General features: G+C 41.7%; 2 protein-coding genes and 1 long non-coding RNA gene across 3 annotated transcripts in view; all 3 read left to right on the top strand.

Annotated features, from left to right (window-relative positions):
* The window catches only part of lamb1a (laminin, beta 1a), a 36,934-nt gene extending 18,198 nt beyond the window's left edge, over positions 1-18,736 (top strand). Inside the window, exons 19-33 of the mRNA XM_041996015.1 lie at positions 56-287; positions 392-555; positions 6,568-6,792; positions 8,039-8,256; positions 8,407-8,503; positions 11,064-11,433; positions 11,505-11,689; positions 11,916-12,157; positions 13,974-14,183; positions 14,261-14,405; positions 14,718-14,925; positions 16,153-16,294; positions 16,379-16,555; positions 16,640-16,799; positions 18,151-18,736. Coding sequence (XP_041851949.1) covers positions 56-287; positions 392-555; positions 6,568-6,792; positions 8,039-8,256; positions 8,407-8,503; positions 11,064-11,433; positions 11,505-11,689; positions 11,916-12,157; positions 13,974-14,183; positions 14,261-14,405; positions 14,718-14,925; positions 16,153-16,294; positions 16,379-16,555; positions 16,640-16,799; positions 18,151-18,290 — 2,915 coding nt within the window. The 3' untranslated portion in view covers positions 18,291-18,736. The remainder of the gene's footprint in view (positions 1-55; positions 288-391; positions 556-6,567; positions 6,793-8,038; positions 8,257-8,406; positions 8,504-11,063; positions 11,434-11,504; positions 11,690-11,915; positions 12,158-13,973; positions 14,184-14,260; positions 14,406-14,717; positions 14,926-16,152; positions 16,295-16,378; positions 16,556-16,639; positions 16,800-18,150) is intronic.
* Positions 1-20,813, top strand: part of LOC121647505 (NACHT, LRR and PYD domains-containing protein 12-like) — a gene marked incomplete at its 3' end in the record, with an annotated part of 791,953 nt that overhangs the window by 537,283 nt on the left and 233,857 nt on the right. The window lies entirely within an intron of this gene.
* On the top strand, positions 19,530-20,020 carry LOC121646990. The gene is made up of 2 exons (XR_006011732.1): positions 19,530-19,701; positions 19,772-20,020. It is a non-coding gene; the product is annotated as an uncharacterized LOC121646990 (long non-coding RNA).

Here is a 20,813-nt window from a genome sequence, read left to right as displayed (position 1 = left end):
GTTTTACAGTGTTTCTGTCGTCTGTAACCGAGTCATGTCTTTGTGTCTCTTTCAGCTTGTATGTGTGACCCTCAGGGTTCACAGAGTTCATTCTGCAATCAGCTGACGGGTCAATGCGTCTGTGTGGTTGGGGCGTCTGGTCGGCAGTGCGATCGCTGCCTGCCGGGTCACTGGGGCTTCCCAGCCTGCCGACCCTGCTCCTGTAACGGGCACACTGATACCTGCGACCCCGACACCGGCCGCTGCACAAACTGCAGGGACCGGACCGCCGGGCCCAGCTGTGACAGGTCAGTCAGGTGGTCCAGAAAAACCAGGTCACCAGATCAGCTATGAGTTCCGAGCAGATCAGATTTCTTTTTGATCACATTTCTTCTTTCTCCCCTGCATTCAGGTGTCTGGATGGTTACTATGGTGACCCAGTGTTGGGGTCAGGTGATCACTGTCGTCCTTGTATGTGTCCTGATGGCCCTGAAAACTTGCGGCAATTTGCGGCAAGCTGTTACCATAGCGATGACTCCCAACAGGCTATCTGTGTCTGCAACACGGGATACAAAGGTAAAAAGTTTAATGACACCAAAGAGAGGATTATTTTAAAACTATCTACTTGTCATCCTATCAAAATCTAGTTTGTAATATCGTGTCCTGAAGACAGAACTGGGACTGACAGAACCAGTCCAAATCCAGCAGGATGCGACCCGTCTGACTTTGAAAATTCATGTGATCTGTTACTGATGTGTTTAGAGACAGGATGAAAACAACATGAAACTATTCTGAGTTCAGTTAGTTTGCTGGTGATGTGGTTCAGTGAGGTTTTTTCCAGGTTTGATTGCCTGTTGGTTTTCAGTTGGACTTCTGTTAGTCTCCAGTTGGTTTTCTATTGGTTTCAAGTTGGATTCCAGTTAATTTCCAATTCTAATTCCCTCCGTCTGCATATCCATCTTCTGCGTGGAGCATAAATGGGCCTTTAGTCTCCACGTGGTTTCCTGTGTTTGTCTCCTGGTGGTTCTATGTTTTCTACTCTAGCTGTAAAACAGGATATTAATGTAAATTTGGACGGTTTGGAGTAGGGCTGCAACAATTAGTCGACGTTGACAATAGTCAACAATAATAATAGTCGACAATTAATTTACCAGTCAACTATTGTCGGCAAAAATAAATAAATAAATTTAAAAAAAAAACTACAGAGTGAGACATTGTCTTCTTCCCTATCTCTGCTGAGAGATGCACAATACACATGTGCAAAAAAAAAAAAAAAAAAAACTAGAGTGAGACATCGTCTTCTTTTTTTTTTGTCTCTGCTGAGAGTTGCATATGCCCAATAAAGTCTGCCAGGGGAAAAATATGGCGGCCAACCAGGGAATAGAACTGTTGCAGAGTCTGAAATAACTTTACGTTAAACTTACAAATTAAATTAAATACATGAGATTTGTATAGCAGACCTTGCATACCACAGAAGTACGTCTGCAATGCTTGAACATTTAAAGACGAGGTACGTTGGAGTTACATAACAACCTTATGCAAGATTTCAAAGCTGAAAGTGATATAAGATCCATTTAATAACTATGAGATACGTAATCCGATTGGTCGACAAGTAATTTTAAAAGTCATTGACTAATTGACTATCAGAATAGTCATTAGTTGCAGCCCTAGTTTGGAGCAGTTCTGTTCACGAGAAGTGAACAATAAAGTAATTTGTTGTTGTTCCCAAAGTTTTAGGATTGCGATAAATCAGTCAGTTGGGGTTAAATTAAAGAGAGCTTAACACTTAGATGGATAAATATTAAGGGTGGGTCTTTAACACATCAATCATGATTAATTAGCTTTACAAAATAACATATTAAAACAAATTAATGTACTTAATGGCAGTTTGAGTTCTATACGATGCGGAACGTTTGTCTGTACACAATTTCAGATTAAATTGAGACACCTCAGAACTTGGCTAAATCGATAAAAAGTGTTGCTAATTTAGCTACTTTGGTGCTTTATTTAGGAATACCTTTAAATCTAGAGACTTTTTCTGGTGTTATTGGAGACTTTTGGAAACTGAGGTAAAAACATGTTTACTTCTATGCAATGAGCCCCTCCACCAGTTCACAGGCCCCTCTCCAGTCCATTAGCTTCCAGAGCAGGAGACGTTCACCTCTGCTCCAGGACTAGACTGCTGCTGGCTGATCCCGTCCTGGTTTACTGTCACATATTGTTGCCTTTAAAAGAAGAGTGTGGAGGAAAACATAAGTTAAAAGTTCTGTAACATGTTGTAGACTCTTAATCAAAGAACAGTTGGAGCTGCTGGTTGAAGTGTAACTACACCCCCTACTTTTTGCGTAACTGCACCTACTGCCGAATTTGAAAAATGCAACTGCAAGGGTTGGGGGAAGGTGTGGGGCATAGACTGTATATAAAAGATGGATGGAGCCTCTATGACGTCACCTGTAGGTTTCTGAAGAGCTGAATTGAAGCTCATTGGGTGGTTCCCACCGTCGCCCTGGGAGCGTCACGCATGTCGTTATTCCCGGAAAATCCAGAAATGGGCAAAGAGGTGGAGCTGAGAGGGGGACTGTGAAGGTGGGGGTGGATCATTGACGCCCATCAAACTCTGAGCTGCCTGTAGCTAAGAGCTAACCGAGCTAACGGTAGCTAACTAGCTAATGGAGGTAGGCAAGCTAAAGCTAAGGCGTGCCGTTAGCCGGCTAAAAACCGCAGTTGTGCTGCACTCTCCCTTGTTGCTGTGGATGTTGGATTCCTGGCAGTCAAAAGGACACGCCCCTAATGATGCTGAATTCCAGGATTAAATAACATCCAAATGGATGAGTTAGAAAAAAATTCACCCCCCTCACAAGTGTCATGACGGTAAACTTGACCTATTAATCCTAAAATTATTTTTAGTACCAGGCTTTAAACATTTTTATTTCTGCTGTTAAGTTTTTAATATTGGAGTCTATGGGGATTTGCTCTGGTTTGGAGCCAGCCCCTAGCAGGTCCAAAACTGCAATTTTTTGCACTTTGGGCGGAGAGTGGACGGGACGGGTTGCACAGGCAGAAATGATTGACAGACAGCAGCTCAGTTCACATCCCTTCATATGCGTTGGTGGCGTGGTTTTTCTATGCATGCAAGGCGAGGACCCGCTATCTGGATCTTGAGAGAGGGGCTATGGGATTTTTAAATTTTTCTCATGATGTAGATAACCTCTGTCTGTCACAAAAAACTTAACCTAGTTTTACCCTGTAGAGGGCGTTATGAGCCATTGTTTACCCACAAAATCCCATTTTTAAATTAAACTAAAAATAAATACTAATTTTTATCAACAATATATGTAGTTTTACACAGTAATACAGTGTTGTTTACAGCTCAAAAAACACATTTTTTTGTGTACTACTGCTTTCAAGTATTTAAAATGGCATTTTAACTTTACGTCTGTTCTGTTTAGGCCAAGGATATTTTCAATTTCTTTTTCTACTGTTTTCAATTGAAATGCAATAAAATGCCTTTTCAGTATTCTTTTAAGCTTTAATTTACAATAATAATGTCTGTGTCTATTTTTTGATTCAGTCGACCACTAAAATCCATTTAAAATAAAAAATATTGCTTTTTGGGACAAATATTGTTATGCGATTAAAATCCGATTAATCATGATTAATTAATTACAAAGCCTGCAGTTAATTAGATACATTTTTTAAATGAATCCCACCCCTAAAAAGTATATGTTTCTATCTATCTATCTATCTATCTATCTATCTATCTATCTATCTATCTATCTATCTATCTATCTATCTATCTATCTCTCTCTCTCTCTCTCTCTCTCTCTATATATATATATATATATATATATATATATATATATATATATATATATATATATATATATACATATATTGTTTAAGTTTATTTATTTAACTGGATATGAAGGGAATTATGTTTAGTGATGCAGAAGTAAAAAGAAAAATTAACAGTCTGTCAAGACAAACTGAAGCTGGATGTCACACCTGGAATCAGGGTTTTTTTTTTTGTGATACTAACAGCTGCTCTCTACATAGATAAAAAAGGGGTTTAATTTGTGGAGAGGCAGCTCTGTGATTTACTGTGATGGAAACAGAAGGAATGTGTTATTAAAGCCGGAAATAAGATGTTAAGGCTGAAATTGGTCTCTGACAGAAACATGAGTCACCAGCTCATGTTTCCACCTGAAACCTGAATACTATCAGAAGAAAGTGATGCCTGAAGACAAGCAAATTATTATGCCTTTCTGGTTGTTTAACTTTTAAGTTTTTTTTCCTTGTTTTTCAAGCTTCATTTTTAAATATATGTGTTCATAGTTTAAACTGAACTGTTGTTTTGCATCAGTCTAGTCTCAGTTCATGTTCAGACACTAAAAGGACAAAAACTTGAAGTCTAAAATTGTCCTGTAGATAAAAATAAATATGCTGAAGTTTTGATTTCTTCAAAGAGAGTCTCTTCAAGAATAAAATCTGAGAGTAAATAACATCTGATTTAAAATGAGTGTATCCACTCAGCTAGTGAAACATTTCTTAATCCAGGTGGGAAAAGTCGGCTAATGTTTGCTGATCATGCTGATGGTTGCTTCCATTTACTGTGGAAGTAATTTTAATGCTTATGGTAATCAATCATATTTACTCATATAATAATCACACGTGTAATCATTCTTTTATTCATATAATACATTTATTCATTTATTACCCTCAATTACATTTAATAATGTGTATTTTCCTTATATAGAACATTGAAGTTATTATTCTCCTGTTGGGTTATGATGCAGGCTTGTGTGAGGTCACTGACCACTTTTCTTCCAGACTTTTGAAATGGGAAAAGTTGAGACTGGTGGGCACCTGCTAGATAGAAACAGGCTGTTATTTCTAAACAACTGTTTTAAAACAACAGTGGAGTCCAGTATGGTTCAGTATCTTTATTAGCTTGTGGAAGATAACGAAGAAATAATTCGATCAGCCTCTCATTAACTTGATCCACTGGTTATTGTTTTTAAAATTGGTGGTTACCACACAAATTCAGTGAGAAGATCCAGATATCCGGCAATCCGGTGATCCCAAACTCACCAGTCACAAGGGAGTACCTCTGCGTAACAGTCTGCAAAGCAGGGGTGCACGTCAGGTCTGGAAGAGGTGCGTGTCGAGCCTCTGCGAAGCTACACCGAACCTACGGCAGTTACACAGACTATGCCTCAGCGGTGAAGGCCGTGAGGCATAGTCTTCCTCAGCAGTGAAAGCCGTGAGGCATAGTCTTATTCAGCAGTGAAAGCCGTGAGGCATAGTCTTACTCAGCAGTTAAGGCTGCGAGGCATAGTCTTCCTCAGCAGTGAAGGCCGTGAGGCATAGTCTTCCTCGGCATTTAAGGCCGTGAGGCATAGTCTTCCTCAGCAGTGAAAGCTGTGAGGCATAGTCTTATTCAGCAGTGAAAGCCATGAGGCATAGTCTTCCTCAGCAGTTAAGGCTGCGAGGCATAGTCTTCCTCAGCAGTTAAGGCCGTGAGGCATAGTCTTCCTCAGCTGTGAAGATTGCAAGGCGTAATCATCCTCTGCAGTGAAGGCCGTGAGGCATAGTCTTCCTCGGCATTTAAGGCCGTGAGGCATAGTCTTTTTCAGCAGTGAAAGCTGTGAGGCATAGTCTTATTCAGCAGTGAAAGTCGTGAGGCATAGTCTTCCTCAGCAGTTAAGGCTGCGAGGCATAGTCTTCCTCAGCAGTTAAGACCGTGAGGCATAGTCTTCCTCAACTGTGAAGACTGCAAGGCGTAATCATCCTCTGCAGTGAAGGCCGTGAGGCACAGTCTTCCTCAGCAGTGAAAGCTGTGAGGCATAGTCTTATTCAGCAGTGAAAGCCATGAGGCATAGTCTTCCTAAGCAGTTAAGGCTGCGAGGCATAGTCTTCCTCAGCAGTTAAGGCTGCGAGGCATAGTCTTCCTCAGCAGTTAAGACCGTGAGGCATAGTCTTCCTCAACTGTGAAGACTGCAAGGCGTAATCATCCTCTGCAGTGAAGGCCGTGAGGCACAGTCTTCCTCAGCAGTGAAAGCCGTGAGGCATAGTCTTATTCAGCAGTGAAAGCCGTGAGGCATAGTCTTCCTCAGCAGTTAAGGCTACGAGGCATAGTCTTCCTCAGCAGTTAAGACCGTGAGGCATAGTCTTCCTCAACTGTGAAGACTGCAAGGCGTAATCATCCTCTGCAGTGAAGGCCGTGAGACACAGTCTTCCTCAGCAGTGAAAGCCGTGAGGCATAGTCTTATTCAGCAGTGAAAGCCGTGAGGCATAGTCTTCCTCAGCAGTTAAGGCCGTGAGGCATAGTCTTCCTCAGCAGTTAAGACCGTGAGGCATAGTCTTCCTCAGCTGTGAAGACTGCAAGGCGTAATCATCCTCTGCAGTGAAAGCCGTGAGGCATAGTCTTCCTAAGCTGTTATGGCCGTGAGGTATAGTCTTCCTCAGCAGTAAGGCCATGAGGCTTCAATCAGATCAAAGATGATGTCCATACAATCCAGATATTTTAGTCACCTTGGTCACCACAGAGTCTGTTTCTTGTGCCTCATTTTCACTTTTCTTCTCCAGGTCCTCGCTGTGATGAGTGCTCACCTGGTTACTATGGAAACCCAAGGGAAGTAGGGGGACAGTGTCTTCCCTGTCAATGCAACAACAACATTGACATGACAGATCCGGAGTCTTGCAACTCTCAAACTGGCGAGTGTCTGCGCTGCCTGTACCACACCGAGGGCCCCGCCTGTCAGAGCTGCAAACTGGGTTACTACGGCAACGCCTTGCTTCAGGACTGTAGGAGTGAGTGCATCAGATTCACAGGGTTACAATGAAAACAAAATGCATTCTTGAGTTCTGACTTCTGCTGAAAAACTAAACTACAGAGAAACAAGTATGGACCAGTAACAGAAGCAATGACCAGCACAGATGAGTAGAGACCTGAATAACACTGGACCACATCATACTGGATTTCTTAACCTGAGCAACTCTAACATTAATCTGTTTTATGACAGATTCTTTCTGGACCTTCAGAGGTCCAGAAAGCTCAGAGGTTCTGAGGCTCTGTCCGTAGAGTCTCGTGTGCTGAAACAATTTTATCCAAGTTTTCTTTTTTTTTTTTTTTAATCTCTTCTTGACTAGTCCTCTGTACAAGAAGCATGAGATGTTTTCACACAACAGGAAGCAGCAATGCTAACATGTAGCATAGTGTTACAGATGCCCAAAAAAGGATGAACCACGGCAACAGTAGATTTTTTGGTCTCTTCAATCTGGAAAACACAGGTAAAATGTGCGCAGGAATGAAGACAGAACCACTTATTTCTCATCCCGTATTTCCTCTGAGGGTAGGGGGGAGTCCCTCACCTTAAGGAACCGGTGTGCAACACTGGTATGCGTCATTGGTTCCGCCCTTCAATTTCTTATAGATTATCACTATTTCACAAGATGAAATATGTAATTAAAATAAGGGAATTAAAAACAAAAGCACAAATACAAAAGGGGCTGCACATTTTAAGGTTACCACAATAGCAGCATGACTCCAGGGGAGAAACTCAGCTAAAAGACTCTAACAAGCATTGGCATCCAAACCAAACACAGTTCAAACCCCAAGCAGTTATATGAGAATATAAGAAAACCATGAGAACAGCTCTGTCCACTTTAGATCTTCTGCCAATTTCTCCACTTCAAACAAACCACATAAACCAGGAGTCGTATAAAAGCAGAGACTCTGCTGGTTACAAAGATGTCTGTCTCATCACGGTGGGACAGAAACTGTGGAGCTAGCAGCCAGAACCAGAAATCATGTAATTTCTGTCATTTCTGTAGAGACTAGATTATACATTCAGTCCCTGTAATAAGTTTACTTTCTACATGTATTTTCAGATAGAAGGCAGCAAAAATAAGTCTTTTGGTTTAAGACCAAAAAGTTAAAATAGATAAAAATCTTTAAAAAAAAAAAACAAACAAAAAAATCTTTAAAAATTAAACATTGATCCAAAAGAGATTTTGACTCCCTGATTTATGATGAATCATTTGCTTTTTTGTCCAGAGTGTGTTTGTAATCAGCTCGGCAGCGACCCATCCAGCTGTCCATCACCTGCTGACTGTCACTGTGACCTCATGACGGGTCAGTGTCGCTGTCGGCCCAACGTGGTCGGTCAGCACTGCGACCGCTGCGCACCCGACACCTGGAACATGGCAAGCGGCACTGGCTGTCAGACCTGCGACTGTGACCCAAAACACTCATACGGAACGTCTTGTAATGAGGTGAAAAGCAGTTCTGTTTCAGAACATTTAATGAAATGCGATCCAGCAAATCCTCCTTCAGTATTTGGGTCCGAGGGGGGTCAGATGGAGGAGCAGGAAAATTACTTGGATCATTTTTCTGGATGACTGAACATCAGTTTTTGTCCACAGATCAGCGGCCAGTGTTCTTGTCATCCAGGCTTCGGAGGAAGAACATGCAGTGAGTGCAGAGAACTGTTCTGGGGCGACCCAGAGGTCAAATGTCACGGTACGTTCAGAACCAGAATCAGCATGTTACGGGAACAGAAAGGAATAATTTTTTCAGTCCAGGGTCCCAATCTGAGTCCAGAATCCAGATCTAAGAACATAATCTGGGTCAAAATCAAGAGTCCAGATTCATTTCAGTGTGTTAAATAAGGGGCCCGAATAATTTAATCTCATAAAACTTCCTGTGGTTCAGTCTGCTGCAACTCATATTCAATCCAGATGTTCACAGAGCCCCAGCTGTCCCATTACCATAGAGACAAGACCAGAGATCCGTCTGAGCCGCCACTGATACCCAGAAATGTACAACAGAGCTTTGTTACCTCCTGCTGAGGGCCAATAGGAGGTCTGGAAACCAGACCTGATCCAGTCAGAAAGATCCCGGCAGCAGGAAGAGAAAATTAATGACGAGGAAGACGGGAAAAAAGAGGGAGAAAAGATTAGAAGAGTTGAGAGATAAAGAGATAAAGAAATTAAGTCTGAAAGAGAAAAACAGTTACGGGTCAGAGTCTAGACCTGGGTCAGGACTGAAATTTCCTTTTTCAAACTATATGCTCTTCAGATTCTCGATCAAGCCTCTGACTAGTTCTGATTGGTCTGTGTTGGGAGGGAATCCTCCTGCAGCTGGAGTTAATTCAGTCCAGATGCTGGAGACAGAAATGCTCTAAAGTCGTGTGCAGAGGCTTTGGTTGCAGGAAGTTGATGTTTCGTTCTGTTTGTGTGGTGGTGCAGACATTGCATTCGTGAGTTGGGAGCTTGGCTCCAATCCCATCTCTTGATCTCGATCAGTTACATATTGGAGGGAGTACTGGGCAGTATTTTCTCTTTTACCCAGATCCTACAGAAGGATTTTCACCTGTCTGTTCTTGGTCTTCCTTCAGTCCTGTCAGCCTACAGGATGTGCTAGCCTTAGTGGGCAAGATGAAACCGTCTTCGAGCCCTGCTGACACTGTTCCACCATCGCTTTTTTTAAAAATGATAGATGTTGTCAGCCCGTTTGGTAAAACTGATTCATCTCGTGTTCAAATCTGGCTCAGTCCCTAGCTACTTCAAACATCCTCAAAAAGTCCAATCTTGACCCATCAGAGCCGAAAAACTACAGGCTCATATCAAAACTACCATTTGTTTCCAAAATTTTGGAAAAGGTAGCGGCAGGCCAGCTGACGTCTTTAATGGAGCAGCATGATTTCTCAGGTTTTAGTAAAATGCTTCACTGAATCTGCTCTAGTGAAAGTTCCCAGTGAGGTAATGATGGCTGCAGACTTGGCTTGTTTTGGTTTTACTGGATTTAACGTACTTTCGATACCGTAGATCACAGTATGCTGATAAATCGAATTGAATCAGAGATGGATTTCCTAGATCTGTCCTCTAGGGGTTTTACTCGTATATAAAATGAAGAATTTTCAATGTTGTTATCAATAATGTAATGTCTGCTGTGTCCAACCTGTCTTGTGGGTTGCGCAGGGTTCTGTTCTTGGTCCTGTTTGTTTTTGTTGTACGTGATGCCTCTTGGTCAGCTGGTTCGTGCTTTTTAAAAATGTGTTCCATCACTTTTACGCTATTGTTCAGTTGTATTTTTTTTTCAATGACTCAGAGTTTCACCTTTTATCTGTTCTCCTGTATGTATGTCTTCCATCAAAAACTGTCTCTCTTCAAATTACCTTCTGATAAAATCAAGCAAAACTTAAACTCTGATCATTGCTCCCGTTAAAAAGATCCCCCTGATCAAAAACCATCTTGGTGCTCTGGATTTCTCTGTTAAAACCAGCCTCAGGAACCTTGGGGAAAATTTTAGTTTTGACTTTCCAGGCGTTACGTGGTCAGGCCCCCCAGTATATCATAGACTTGCTGTGTCCCTACTCCTCAGGACGCACCCGTTGGTCTTCAGGCCAGAGCCTTCGGAAGGTCCCAAAGGCCTATTTTAAAACCCAGGGAGACCTGGCTTTTCAGGATGAAGTCCCAAGACTCTGGAATGACTTGACCCTGTCCCTCCGTGTGGTCGGCTCAGTGGACTCTTTTAAAAGGCTGTTGAAAACTATTTTATTCAGGAAAGCTTTTGGTTGATGGTTGTCATTTATTTTATGAAATTATTCTGTTTTATTGCAGCCATTTTATGTCCAACACTTTGTGATTTTTATCTGTGAAAAGCACTTTATAAATAAACTTTACTTACTTACTAAGGTTGCTGGCAGGCAGTGTTAAGTCTACATAGAAGAGCCAGGCTGGATGGGTATGTTTGATACTGTATGTAGCATGAAACAGATGAAACCGAACCACAGCAGAAGCTGTGGGAAGGTACCACATTGCTGATTTGTGTGACTGCTTTTTAAGGGAGGGATCCAGTGGACTCATTCAGAAGAATGTGATAAAAAAGACGATGACTGAAAAAGTTATTTTATTCCTTTAAAAGAGTCAAGATGATACAAATATTTTATAAAAGAATCCCAACATCATAAATCTTGATCCCTGGTAGGTGGTACTTAGGTCTAGCTGTTGTTTCAGGACCAGGGTCCAGCAAATCTGGACCAGGATCTGGCTGATGAACGTGGTTCTTGTCTTCCCAGCCTGTGACTGCGACCCTCGGGGGATCTCAGAGTCTCAGTGTAATAAAGTCAACGGTCACTGTGTCTGTGTGGACGGCGTCTCGGGACCTCGCTGCGATTTGTGTGCACGTGGCTTCTCTGGAACCTTCCCCGACTGCCATCGCTGCCACCAGTGTTTCGCAGAATGGGATGACATAATTGGCCAGCTGACCAATCAGACACACCGACTGGTCAACAAGGTCAATGCCATTAAAACAAGTGGAATTAGTGGACCATACAGGAAGTCCATTGACAAGATAGAGAAGAGCGCTGCCGATGTCCAGGTCATCCTAGACCAGAACCCAGCCTCACAACCTCTGACCGAGATCCAACACCTGCTGCAACAGGCCAGGTGAGATTACATCTCATATATTTAATAAACGTCCAGATGAATGAAAGCACTGAGCTCTGTTTGTGTCTTAGTGACCTGATGGGAACTCTGAGTCAGACCTTAAACCACACCGAGGAGACTCTGACCCTGGTGGACAACCAGAACTCTGCTACAGAAACTAAACTGGACTCTGTGGCTTCAGACTCTCAGAAACTGGAGAGAACTGTGAAGGAGCTGCTGGATCAGGTTGAGTTCATCAAAAACTCCGATATCAGAGGTAAAACTAAAAGATCAGAGCTCAGTTCATGGAAATAAGGGAATTTTAAATTTGTTGCATGTAATATCTTTAAAAGCGTTGTGGTGGAGAATATCAACTGCTGCTGTTTAACCCTCAAAACTTCACCAGAGTATTCAGATTAAAGCATCAGTACTGGTCGTGGTACTAGTTTTATCCAGTCATACAGTATATTACTAATTAAGATGTATTTCATGTTTGTTACTAGGGGCATCAGACAGTGTCACTAAGTACTTCCTGCAGTCCCAGGCAGCTGAAGCTCGAGCCAATGCTTCAACCATTGATGCTGGCAGCCTGGTGGAAACCTCTGCAGGTCTACGCCAACTCACAGAGGAAAGACTGAACCAGACCAGAGAGGAGTTCCTCAGGACAAACTCTGAGCATGCTCAGGAACTGGATGATCTGGCAGGAGAGCTGCAAACTTTGGACTTATCAGAGATCAGCCATAAGGTGAGAAAACAAAACCTCTGCTGTTTATATTCCTACTGGTAGACTGTGGAGATCAGGAATGTTCTGGCAAAGAGGTCTGTCCAAGTACAAGTTAAAAACAGGAACATTGGAATTCTTGTGCTTGTCCCTGAGTCAAGTAGCAAACAGAAAAACAGAGCATTCTAGAGAAAAAGGTGCAGACGGTAAATAAACTAAACATTATAAAATAAAACAGCTGCTGAGAAGACGTCCAGAGTCACAACCAGGAACAATCTGGTTCCTGACATCAAAAAGACCAGGGAGGTCGTAGTAGATTCCAGGAGGTCCAGGAAAACTGAGCACACTCTTTTCTGCGGAGAGGAGCGTGAGGATAGCATTATGTTCCTGGACATCCACATTTCCTCTGACCTCTCCTGGACTGTGAAAACTTCCCACCTGGTGAAGAAGCCCAACAATGGCTCTTCTTCCTCAGGAAGGTGAAGCAGATGGGACTCTCTTCTCAGCTGCTGGGGAGCTTCTACAGAGCCTCCAGTGAGAGCATCCTGTGTCTCAGTGTGACTGCGTGGTATGGCAGCTGCACAGCACAGGACCAGAGGACCTTAGCCCGGGTGGTGAGGACAGCTCAGGGGATTGTGGGCCGCCGTTTACCAGATCTGGACTCCATAAATCCTTATTCCTGTGCTCGTGTTATATTTCTATTGTTATATTTATGTGTGCTTAAGCTGAGAGACTCCTCAACAGGAGCATTTCTTCTGGGAAGTTATTTTATCCATAAGTAGCTAGAGTGGATGAAAACACCGCAACCATGAATCCGTGCATGATGCTAATGTGTGCATAAACATGGAAATACTCTGTAAGGCTGGTATGCCTCGTAACTCCGGCTCTGATCGGCCAATTTCCATGATTGATGCTCATTTTAATCATGTGATCCAATGCTAATGTCACCATGTTTACATTCATCCCACCAATCATCGGTGCTAGAGAAGGAAGTATTTCTCACACAGAATGACTGACACCTGTCTTTGTCCAATCAGATCCATGTAACCGAGCAGAAAATTGTGTTTTAGGATGTGAAACTTCTTTCAAAGCACTCTGGGAAATGGAGTTTTTCAGTAAATGTGGTTTATCCCTGTAGACAGAAGGGGTAAAACCAGTCAGAAAGTTAAGTCAGAATTCATGATGTTGTTTTTCAGAATTTTGTTTCTTCTGCTTTTGGTTCAGTGAATCGTGGTTGGAGAAGATGAAACTTACAGTTTTGTGCTTTCAGTAGAGACAAGGTGGAGCCATAATATTTGTTTACAGCTTTTTGTAGACTTTGTTTACCTGCTTTTTAATTGTTTAAATGGTTTTAATGAATTTTTAGTGGATACCACACGTGTGTGCAACAGGTCTGACGTTACACCCAGTGAAACCGGATGTTAACCACGTTGCCCTGCAGTGGAGACATACTGTATTTAAAGACTGTTTTCTAGTATGCATGGGTGAGGATGGTATATTTGTCATCCTTACACTGCCAGAAAATGACACAGCAACATTTTATAGAATATTTATATCATATAAATATGATAACATATTTTATAAATAAATTAACAAAATAAAAAGTTAAATAACATTAAAAAATAAAGAAAAGCATCACTGTACATGTCTGTAGAAGTTAACTATTGTTTGATGAAATATGAGATGCATTCATGCATCAGAGGGCTGGTTTTTGCCTCCGGACCGCCAGTTTGATACCCCTGGTTTACAGCTTGAACATAGTGTGGATGGTACTGGTTCTGGTGTTTCAGTAAGATGATGTCTTTGTCTTTATTGTTATTTTCTATCCTGATTCTTGCAGACTTGTGGTAGTCCATCATCAGGTCAGGACTCATGCTGGTCTTCCACCTGTGGAGGTCTGGGCTGTGTAGACTCGGAGGGTCAAAGCAGATGTGGAGGAGAAGGGTGTGATGGCGCCGTGATGACAGCCCACAGTGTCCTGAAGAAGGCCAGAGAGTCTGAAAAGGAAATCATAAGTGCGATGGAGGAAGTGGAAAAACTCTCCAAGATGGTAAGTTTGTCAAGTCCAGGTGTTTGGTGGGTTAAGTGAACTCTGAAGAAACATGCCCAACCATATTTTGTCCTCAGGTGTCGGAGGTGAAACTGCAGGCAGATGAGGCAAAACTCAGCGCTCAAAATGTCCTGATGAAGACCAACAGAACCAAACAGAAAGTGGACCAGAGCAATGAGGAGCTGCGAAGCCTGATAAGGCAGATCAGAGACTTTCTCACTCGTATGTCACACAAGAACTATCTCTTTACATATGAGGACATTAAGATATTCAGAACTGCTTCTAAAATCATTCTATAAACATGATGGATTGAAAAGACAAGTCCGGCAAAGAGCAAAGAGCCTACAACTTTGTTAATACCACCACTGATACTGGTAGTATTAACAACGTTCCAATCAAATGAGGTTTCAGACTGAATGTCTGATGATGTCCTAATGATATATTTGAAAAATGAAAAAAGAAACAGGCAGCATTTGGATCTTTACCTTGACTCTTTTGCTTTCAGTCTGTTCTCACCTTGTTGTCTTGTTTCAGAGGACGCTGCAGACCTGGAGAGCATTGAACTTGTGGCTAATCAGGTTCTGGCCATGCAGATGCCAACCACCCCGACTCAGCTGCAAAACCTCACTGACGAGATCCGACAGAAGGTGGGAGAGCTGGGACACGTGGAGACCATCCTGCAGCAGAGCGCTGATGATATCCTGAAAGCCGAGAACTTGCTGGACCAGGCCCGTCAAGTCAGGCAAGTCTTCATCCACGGCTGTTTTACCTGCACAGAGCGGGTTCATTCTAACTCAAACACCTACATTCAGAAGATTAAGAGGCTCCTTTGTAACCCTGACTCTACCATCCAGTGAACTGATCAGCTTTACCCTTGTGCCCATCTCAAATTTACTACCATCTGGTGACGTTTGAGGCAAAAATGTTCACACACAAAGACTGATATAAAATCAGCATACATTAATATTTTTTATGCCTTTTTTCCATGAATCACTTAATCAACTTCAGACCTGCTAAAAACATTCAACCATTTTTAAGATTTTCCTCATTAGATGCCAGTTTGATTATTTTTATTTTTGCACTATTAATTACAATAATTAAAGAAAAAAAATATTGTCCATATAATACGTATCAGGGAGATGGGTCTTTGGTGGTTATTAGAGTCTTGGATATGTCAAAGTTTAGCGACAAAATTTATTTGACTGGATTAGAGTTTTTATTTTGTGTCAGATTCTGCCTCTGGGGACCTGTAAGACAAAAATGTACATGTACAATAAATTGTTATAAAATAATTATGCATAGTATATTTTCAGTTTTTTCCCATTAATCACTTGAACACTTTCAAAAGTTTTCCAAACATTCAGTCAATTTTTGGGTTATTAACCCTTTAAATACCAATTAAATTTTTTAAATTATTAATTATTATCAAGAAAATAATCAAAAAATGAATTATTTTCCACATAATGAATGTCAGGGATATGTGTCTTTGTTGGTGATTAGAGTCTTGGATATGTAAAAGATTAGCAGCAAAACTGATTTGATTGCATTAATATTTTTTATGTAGTATCAGATACTCCATCTGGAAACCTTCGTGGCCAAAAATGTCATATTAATTTCCACTAAAACTTTGTAATTTAACCTTTCTGGGATTAAGGTTTAAAATAATTTATCGTTTAATTCTAACATTTCACTTGGAAGAAAAGTTGTGATATTTGACATTTTTACTGGATTCTACTCGATTCAGCTGTTATTCCGTTGTAGACAGATGCAAGAAATTTTTTTACATTTAAGTGATAAATGAAAAAAAACAGAAAATATTGATGTTTATAAATATTGATGTTGATTTTATAGCAGTTTTTGTGCATGGATATTTTTGGCCATGAAGCAGAAGGATTAATGCTTATTTTTGTAGTATATTTAATATTCTAAAAATCACGCTTTATAAAATTTCTCTTCCTCTCTTCGTCAGTGAGGAAGCAAGCAATGTCAAGGACTCTGCAGAGAAAGTGAAGAATGCTTTGGAAGAGGCCCAGAGAGCTCAGATAGCAGCCAGCAGCGCCATCCAACAGGCTGCGACCAACATCCAGAATACCAACGAGCTTCTCTCTTCTGTCAGTACTGTTTGTCACGAACATGATGGAAACCTCACCTCACTCACGATTTTATTGACATGAAAGAAATCTTGTTGTTTGAAGGTGAAATCAGAGACGGACAGTGCAGAGGTAAAGCTGAACAATGCAACTCAGAGACTGCAGAAGCTCGAGCATGACGTGACACTGCTGAGAGACAAAGCTGACAATGCGACTCAGAGCACCACACTGACCAATCAGGATGCTGCAAGCGTCACAAAGATGGCCAACGAGGTGAAAAAGGTGAGCTGTGTGTGATCCTCTGAGTATATTTTATTCTATCTCCTTCTATTATAATTAATTTTGTCTGTGTATGTGTGTGTTTAGGACTTGGAAACAGAAGTGATGCAGAAATATAGCACAGTTGAACAGCTGATTGGTCAGAAGGCAGGGGGCATGGTTGATGCTAAGAAGAGGGCGGAGTCTCTGCAGAAAGAAGCCAAAGAACTGCTGCTGCAGGCTAGTGACAAGCTGCAGCTGCTTAAAGGTACAGTGTGTAAGAATTACTGCCACCTATTGGTAAATATGACCATAGCAATGACTTCAAAGGCAGATCACAGTTGTAAATGGATGGTGGCTGCCAGTGGCCAAAATTCTTCCAGACATAAACATGTTATATTTTGCAAAATGTTTTCAGTGGTCTTGGGTGTAGCGATGACTGCACTCATCCCACTCAGCACTCATTCCAAATGGTGTTCTAGCACAGAGGTCCTTAACACTAGAAGTACCACAGCTGCGAAAATGTTGGTAAGGCTGAAAATCCCCACGGCTCATCAATGCCTCATCAGCTGCCTGCTCTCATGTATATTAGCGCTATTATCGCTTTCCTTCGCACTCACCCTCAGGTATAACCTCCAGCTCAGGTCTCTGTTGTAGGCTGGGGCACACTAAAGGAAATTATGTTTTTTATAAAATATAACCTTATACACCATTAGTGTTTTTATATCTTTGACAGTGGAATGATTTCACACAGCAACTGATCCAAAAAATTAAATAAGACTTGATCTGCTCTGACTGGACTTCTAAATACTTGTTTTAGCTCCACAGTAAATACTGTAGATTTCCGAACCATCTAATTATATTTTAAAATATAAATATATTTAAGTTTGAGGAGGAAGTATGTCCCCTCACGGCTGCCGTAAAGAGGAAGACTGTTGCACAGGCTGCTGAGATTGGTATTTCCAGGTTAATAAAAGACTATGTCCTGTCTCCGTCTGTTATTTAGTTATAAGCTTTTCAGTTAGGTGAACTCCACGAAGCTCGGTTAGGTTCTCTCTCCGCTCCGCCATCTCCTCAACCGTGTGCACGCGGTTGACACGGCAGTAGTGCAGAAAGAGAGGAGGACGCGCAGCATTCAAAACAAACAGGACATCTTTCGGCTAGCCTGGGAACGCCTTGGGATCCCCCCAGATGAGCTGGTAATGTGGACGGGGAGAGGGAAGTCTGGGTTTCCCTGCTTAGGCAGCTGCCCCCATCCATCCATCCATCCATCCATCCATCATCCATCCATCCATCCATCCAAGAACTTTGTGTTGCCTATGGCATGAAAAGCACTTTATAAATAAAGTTTGATTTGATTTGATTTAATGAAGACACTGTCAAAAATTTGAATATAAAAAGAATGGTTCACAAATGAACGGCTCACAGCTGTGAATCGGTTCCCATCGTTCATTTAAAAGAGTCGTTCAAAAGAATTGATTCGTTCATGAACGTCACATCTCTACATATAAACAAATCGATCTCCAAGTTTTATGAATCAGTATTGGATTAATTTAATTTGAATTGGTAAATTGATTATTTAAAACCCATTAGGATTCATTCATTCATTCCTGTTTCAGATCTGGAAAAGTCATATGAAGACAACCAACGGACTCTGGAGGTGAAAGCGGAGCAGCTGGTGGAGTTGGAGGCAGCTGTGAAGGAGCTGCTGCAGGAGATCAGCCACAAAGTCACAGTTTACAGCACCTGTTTGTTCTAGATTCAGATTTCTGTTGAGAATATGAACACATTTATATCCTGAATCTCTGGAGGGGCCTATCAGAGGCAGGCTGACCCTTAGAATTACTCCTTTCTGAGCTGAAGTAATAAAATGAAGAGAAGACCAAAATGCAAATTTTCTATTAAAAAAAGAAAAAAATACGATTTTACTGAAACCAAAGGCATGCTGGTATTTTTTTACTTAATAGTTACTGGATGTTTACTGTTCAGCTACTCACCAAATTTGACATTCCTTTGTGTATTTTAATAATCTGGATAAAAAGAATGTTCTGAATGTAATAAAATAAAATCCTGTCAATCACGTGTTCCCAATTTCACAGGATTTTACACAAAACAAATTTTTAAGTCCTTTCATTTTGTATTTTTCTTCATAATCTGAACTCACAATCTGAAATAATCTTTAATAAACTCTTTCATTTAAATGTCTGAATGTTTTACGCTGATTTTTTCTGTTTTCACATCTGCGTTTTATGCTGTCAGACTGTGCTCTTGTTTCCCCATGTTCATGGTAATACATAACCTTGGGGGACCTGCGGAAACATGGGGTCATTATCACATACATGGGGTCATTATCACATCAACTAATGAACGGCTAAGCTGTTTCCTTGAAAATCACATCATTTTATTTAAAAATAGAAACTAGACATATGTACATATCCATGTAAATATGTAAGATTATAGCCAATGACAAATTTCCATCTTTTGTCCCTAGGCAGACAAGGCAAGTTTATTTGTATAGGACATTTCATGCACAAGATAATTTAAAGTGCTTTACTTGAAATATTAAAGCATTACACGTTTAGTTCTGACTCTTAGAACAGAAAGTAGACCTGATCCTGATGACCTGAGGGATCTGGTTGGTTTATAATGAACCAAAAGATCCTGAATGTATTTTGGCCCCAAACTATTTAGGTCTTCAATACTTTCCATAGTATTGCAAACGCGCAATACTTCAATAAGTTCTGAAGATTACATCTTGTCCCATCACTACCTCTCGTTCATAGAACTTGCAGCAAGGAAACAGCTAAACCTTTAGGACGTTGAGGCAAAGTTGGCAATCCCGCCAACTTGCAGTTTGAGACCTTTACTGGTCGACCCCCGTAAATGCCTAGCGGCTGTGGTTCAGGAACTAAATACATCTCCACTTTGTACTCATCTAGAGTACATCCTGTGATAAAGCCCTTGGATTTTTCCTGTCCAGTAACAGCAAGGAAGGCCCATGAAGTGCTGCAAGCACGTTCAGGTCATTAGTGACCGACCCGATTACTGCAGCCTTTGATCATGTCTAAAGTCCCCCCCCCCACTGAATCTTACAAACTTCAGTTCAAGTTGTTAAGTGTATGAAACATTTTATTTGTTCATGATCAGCAGGAAGCAGCAGCACCTCTGCAGTATGAAGATCTGCAACAAAGGTCAGTCAGTCAACTGGGAGCAGCTACAGAGAACACAGACTGAGTGAAGGGAGCCTCACCAGAAACCTCTTCAGAAGCCCTTGTGGACCTGGCCTTTGCCGTGGTGTGGGAATATTGGCTCGTAGGCCTTAGCTGGTTCTGTTGGGATGTAGATGAACTGGTGGAACCTCAAGTTACTCTTCCTGTACTGGGAGCGAGATTTGTGAGCGTAGACTTGATCCTCGGCAGACACGGGAGTGATGTCGGGCTCCTGGTCGCCACCATCAGATGAACTCCAGCCCCCCTGTGCAGACTGATGGCCGCCAGGAAATCCAGACTGGCTGCCCTGCTGAGCCCCAGAACTGAAGTCAGAATATCCTGAAGTACCAAAACCAGACTGTCCAACAGGTTTATGGTGGGGATCTTGAGAGCCTCCAGAGGATGGAGCAGGGTACCACACAGGTCCTCCTGTGTGGAGAAAGTTCAGTAGGAATCAGCATCCAGTCACAGCTTCAGCTGCTCGTTCCAGTCATTTATCATCTTACCTGATTCTTGAGGAAAACAGGTGATGCTTCCAACCAGCAATAAAGAAATCCACAATACCCTGCAGACACATCATGGAGGTTACAAGACAATCCAGACCAGTGGGTCCATCATTCAACCCCCACCACCTCCACCCAACATGCACCATCCTGAGGAGCTTCACTGCACAGTAATGCTGTGACTGATGCAGGTTGTTTCTCCTCTCTGAAACACTGGAGGCAGCCCAGGGCCACCTTTTAGAAGCTCTGTAGGAGACTGGAAGGTCCTCACCTCATTCTGCTGCAGTTAAAGCTGACCTGGAACCTGCTGACAGACAACACAAAGCTCAGAGCACTCTGACTTCAAGCTGCAGCAGCTGCTTTTATATGATCCTCATTGCAGAGGGAGCTGATTGGAGCTGATTGCTCAGTGATAACAGCTGCTGGATGATGCAGGGACACATGTTGGTTGCTCTCCAGGTGATCTGATTCAGAAAGGAAGTTTAAAAAACTGGGTTTAAATCTAAACTGGATTAACTCTGAACTGATTAGTTAGTTTATTTCAAACATGTAATAAGTAACAAAGAATCA

Source organism: Melanotaenia boesemani, chromosome 10 (assembly GCF_017639745.1).
Source record: "Melanotaenia boesemani isolate fMelBoe1 chromosome 10, fMelBoe1.pri, whole genome shotgun sequence".
In the NCBI taxonomy this organism is placed as follows: Eukaryota; Metazoa; Chordata; class Actinopteri; order Atheriniformes; family Melanotaeniidae; genus Melanotaenia; species Melanotaenia boesemani.
Note: the sequence above shows the minus strand (reverse complement) of the source record. Positions and strands in the feature narration are given on the sequence as shown.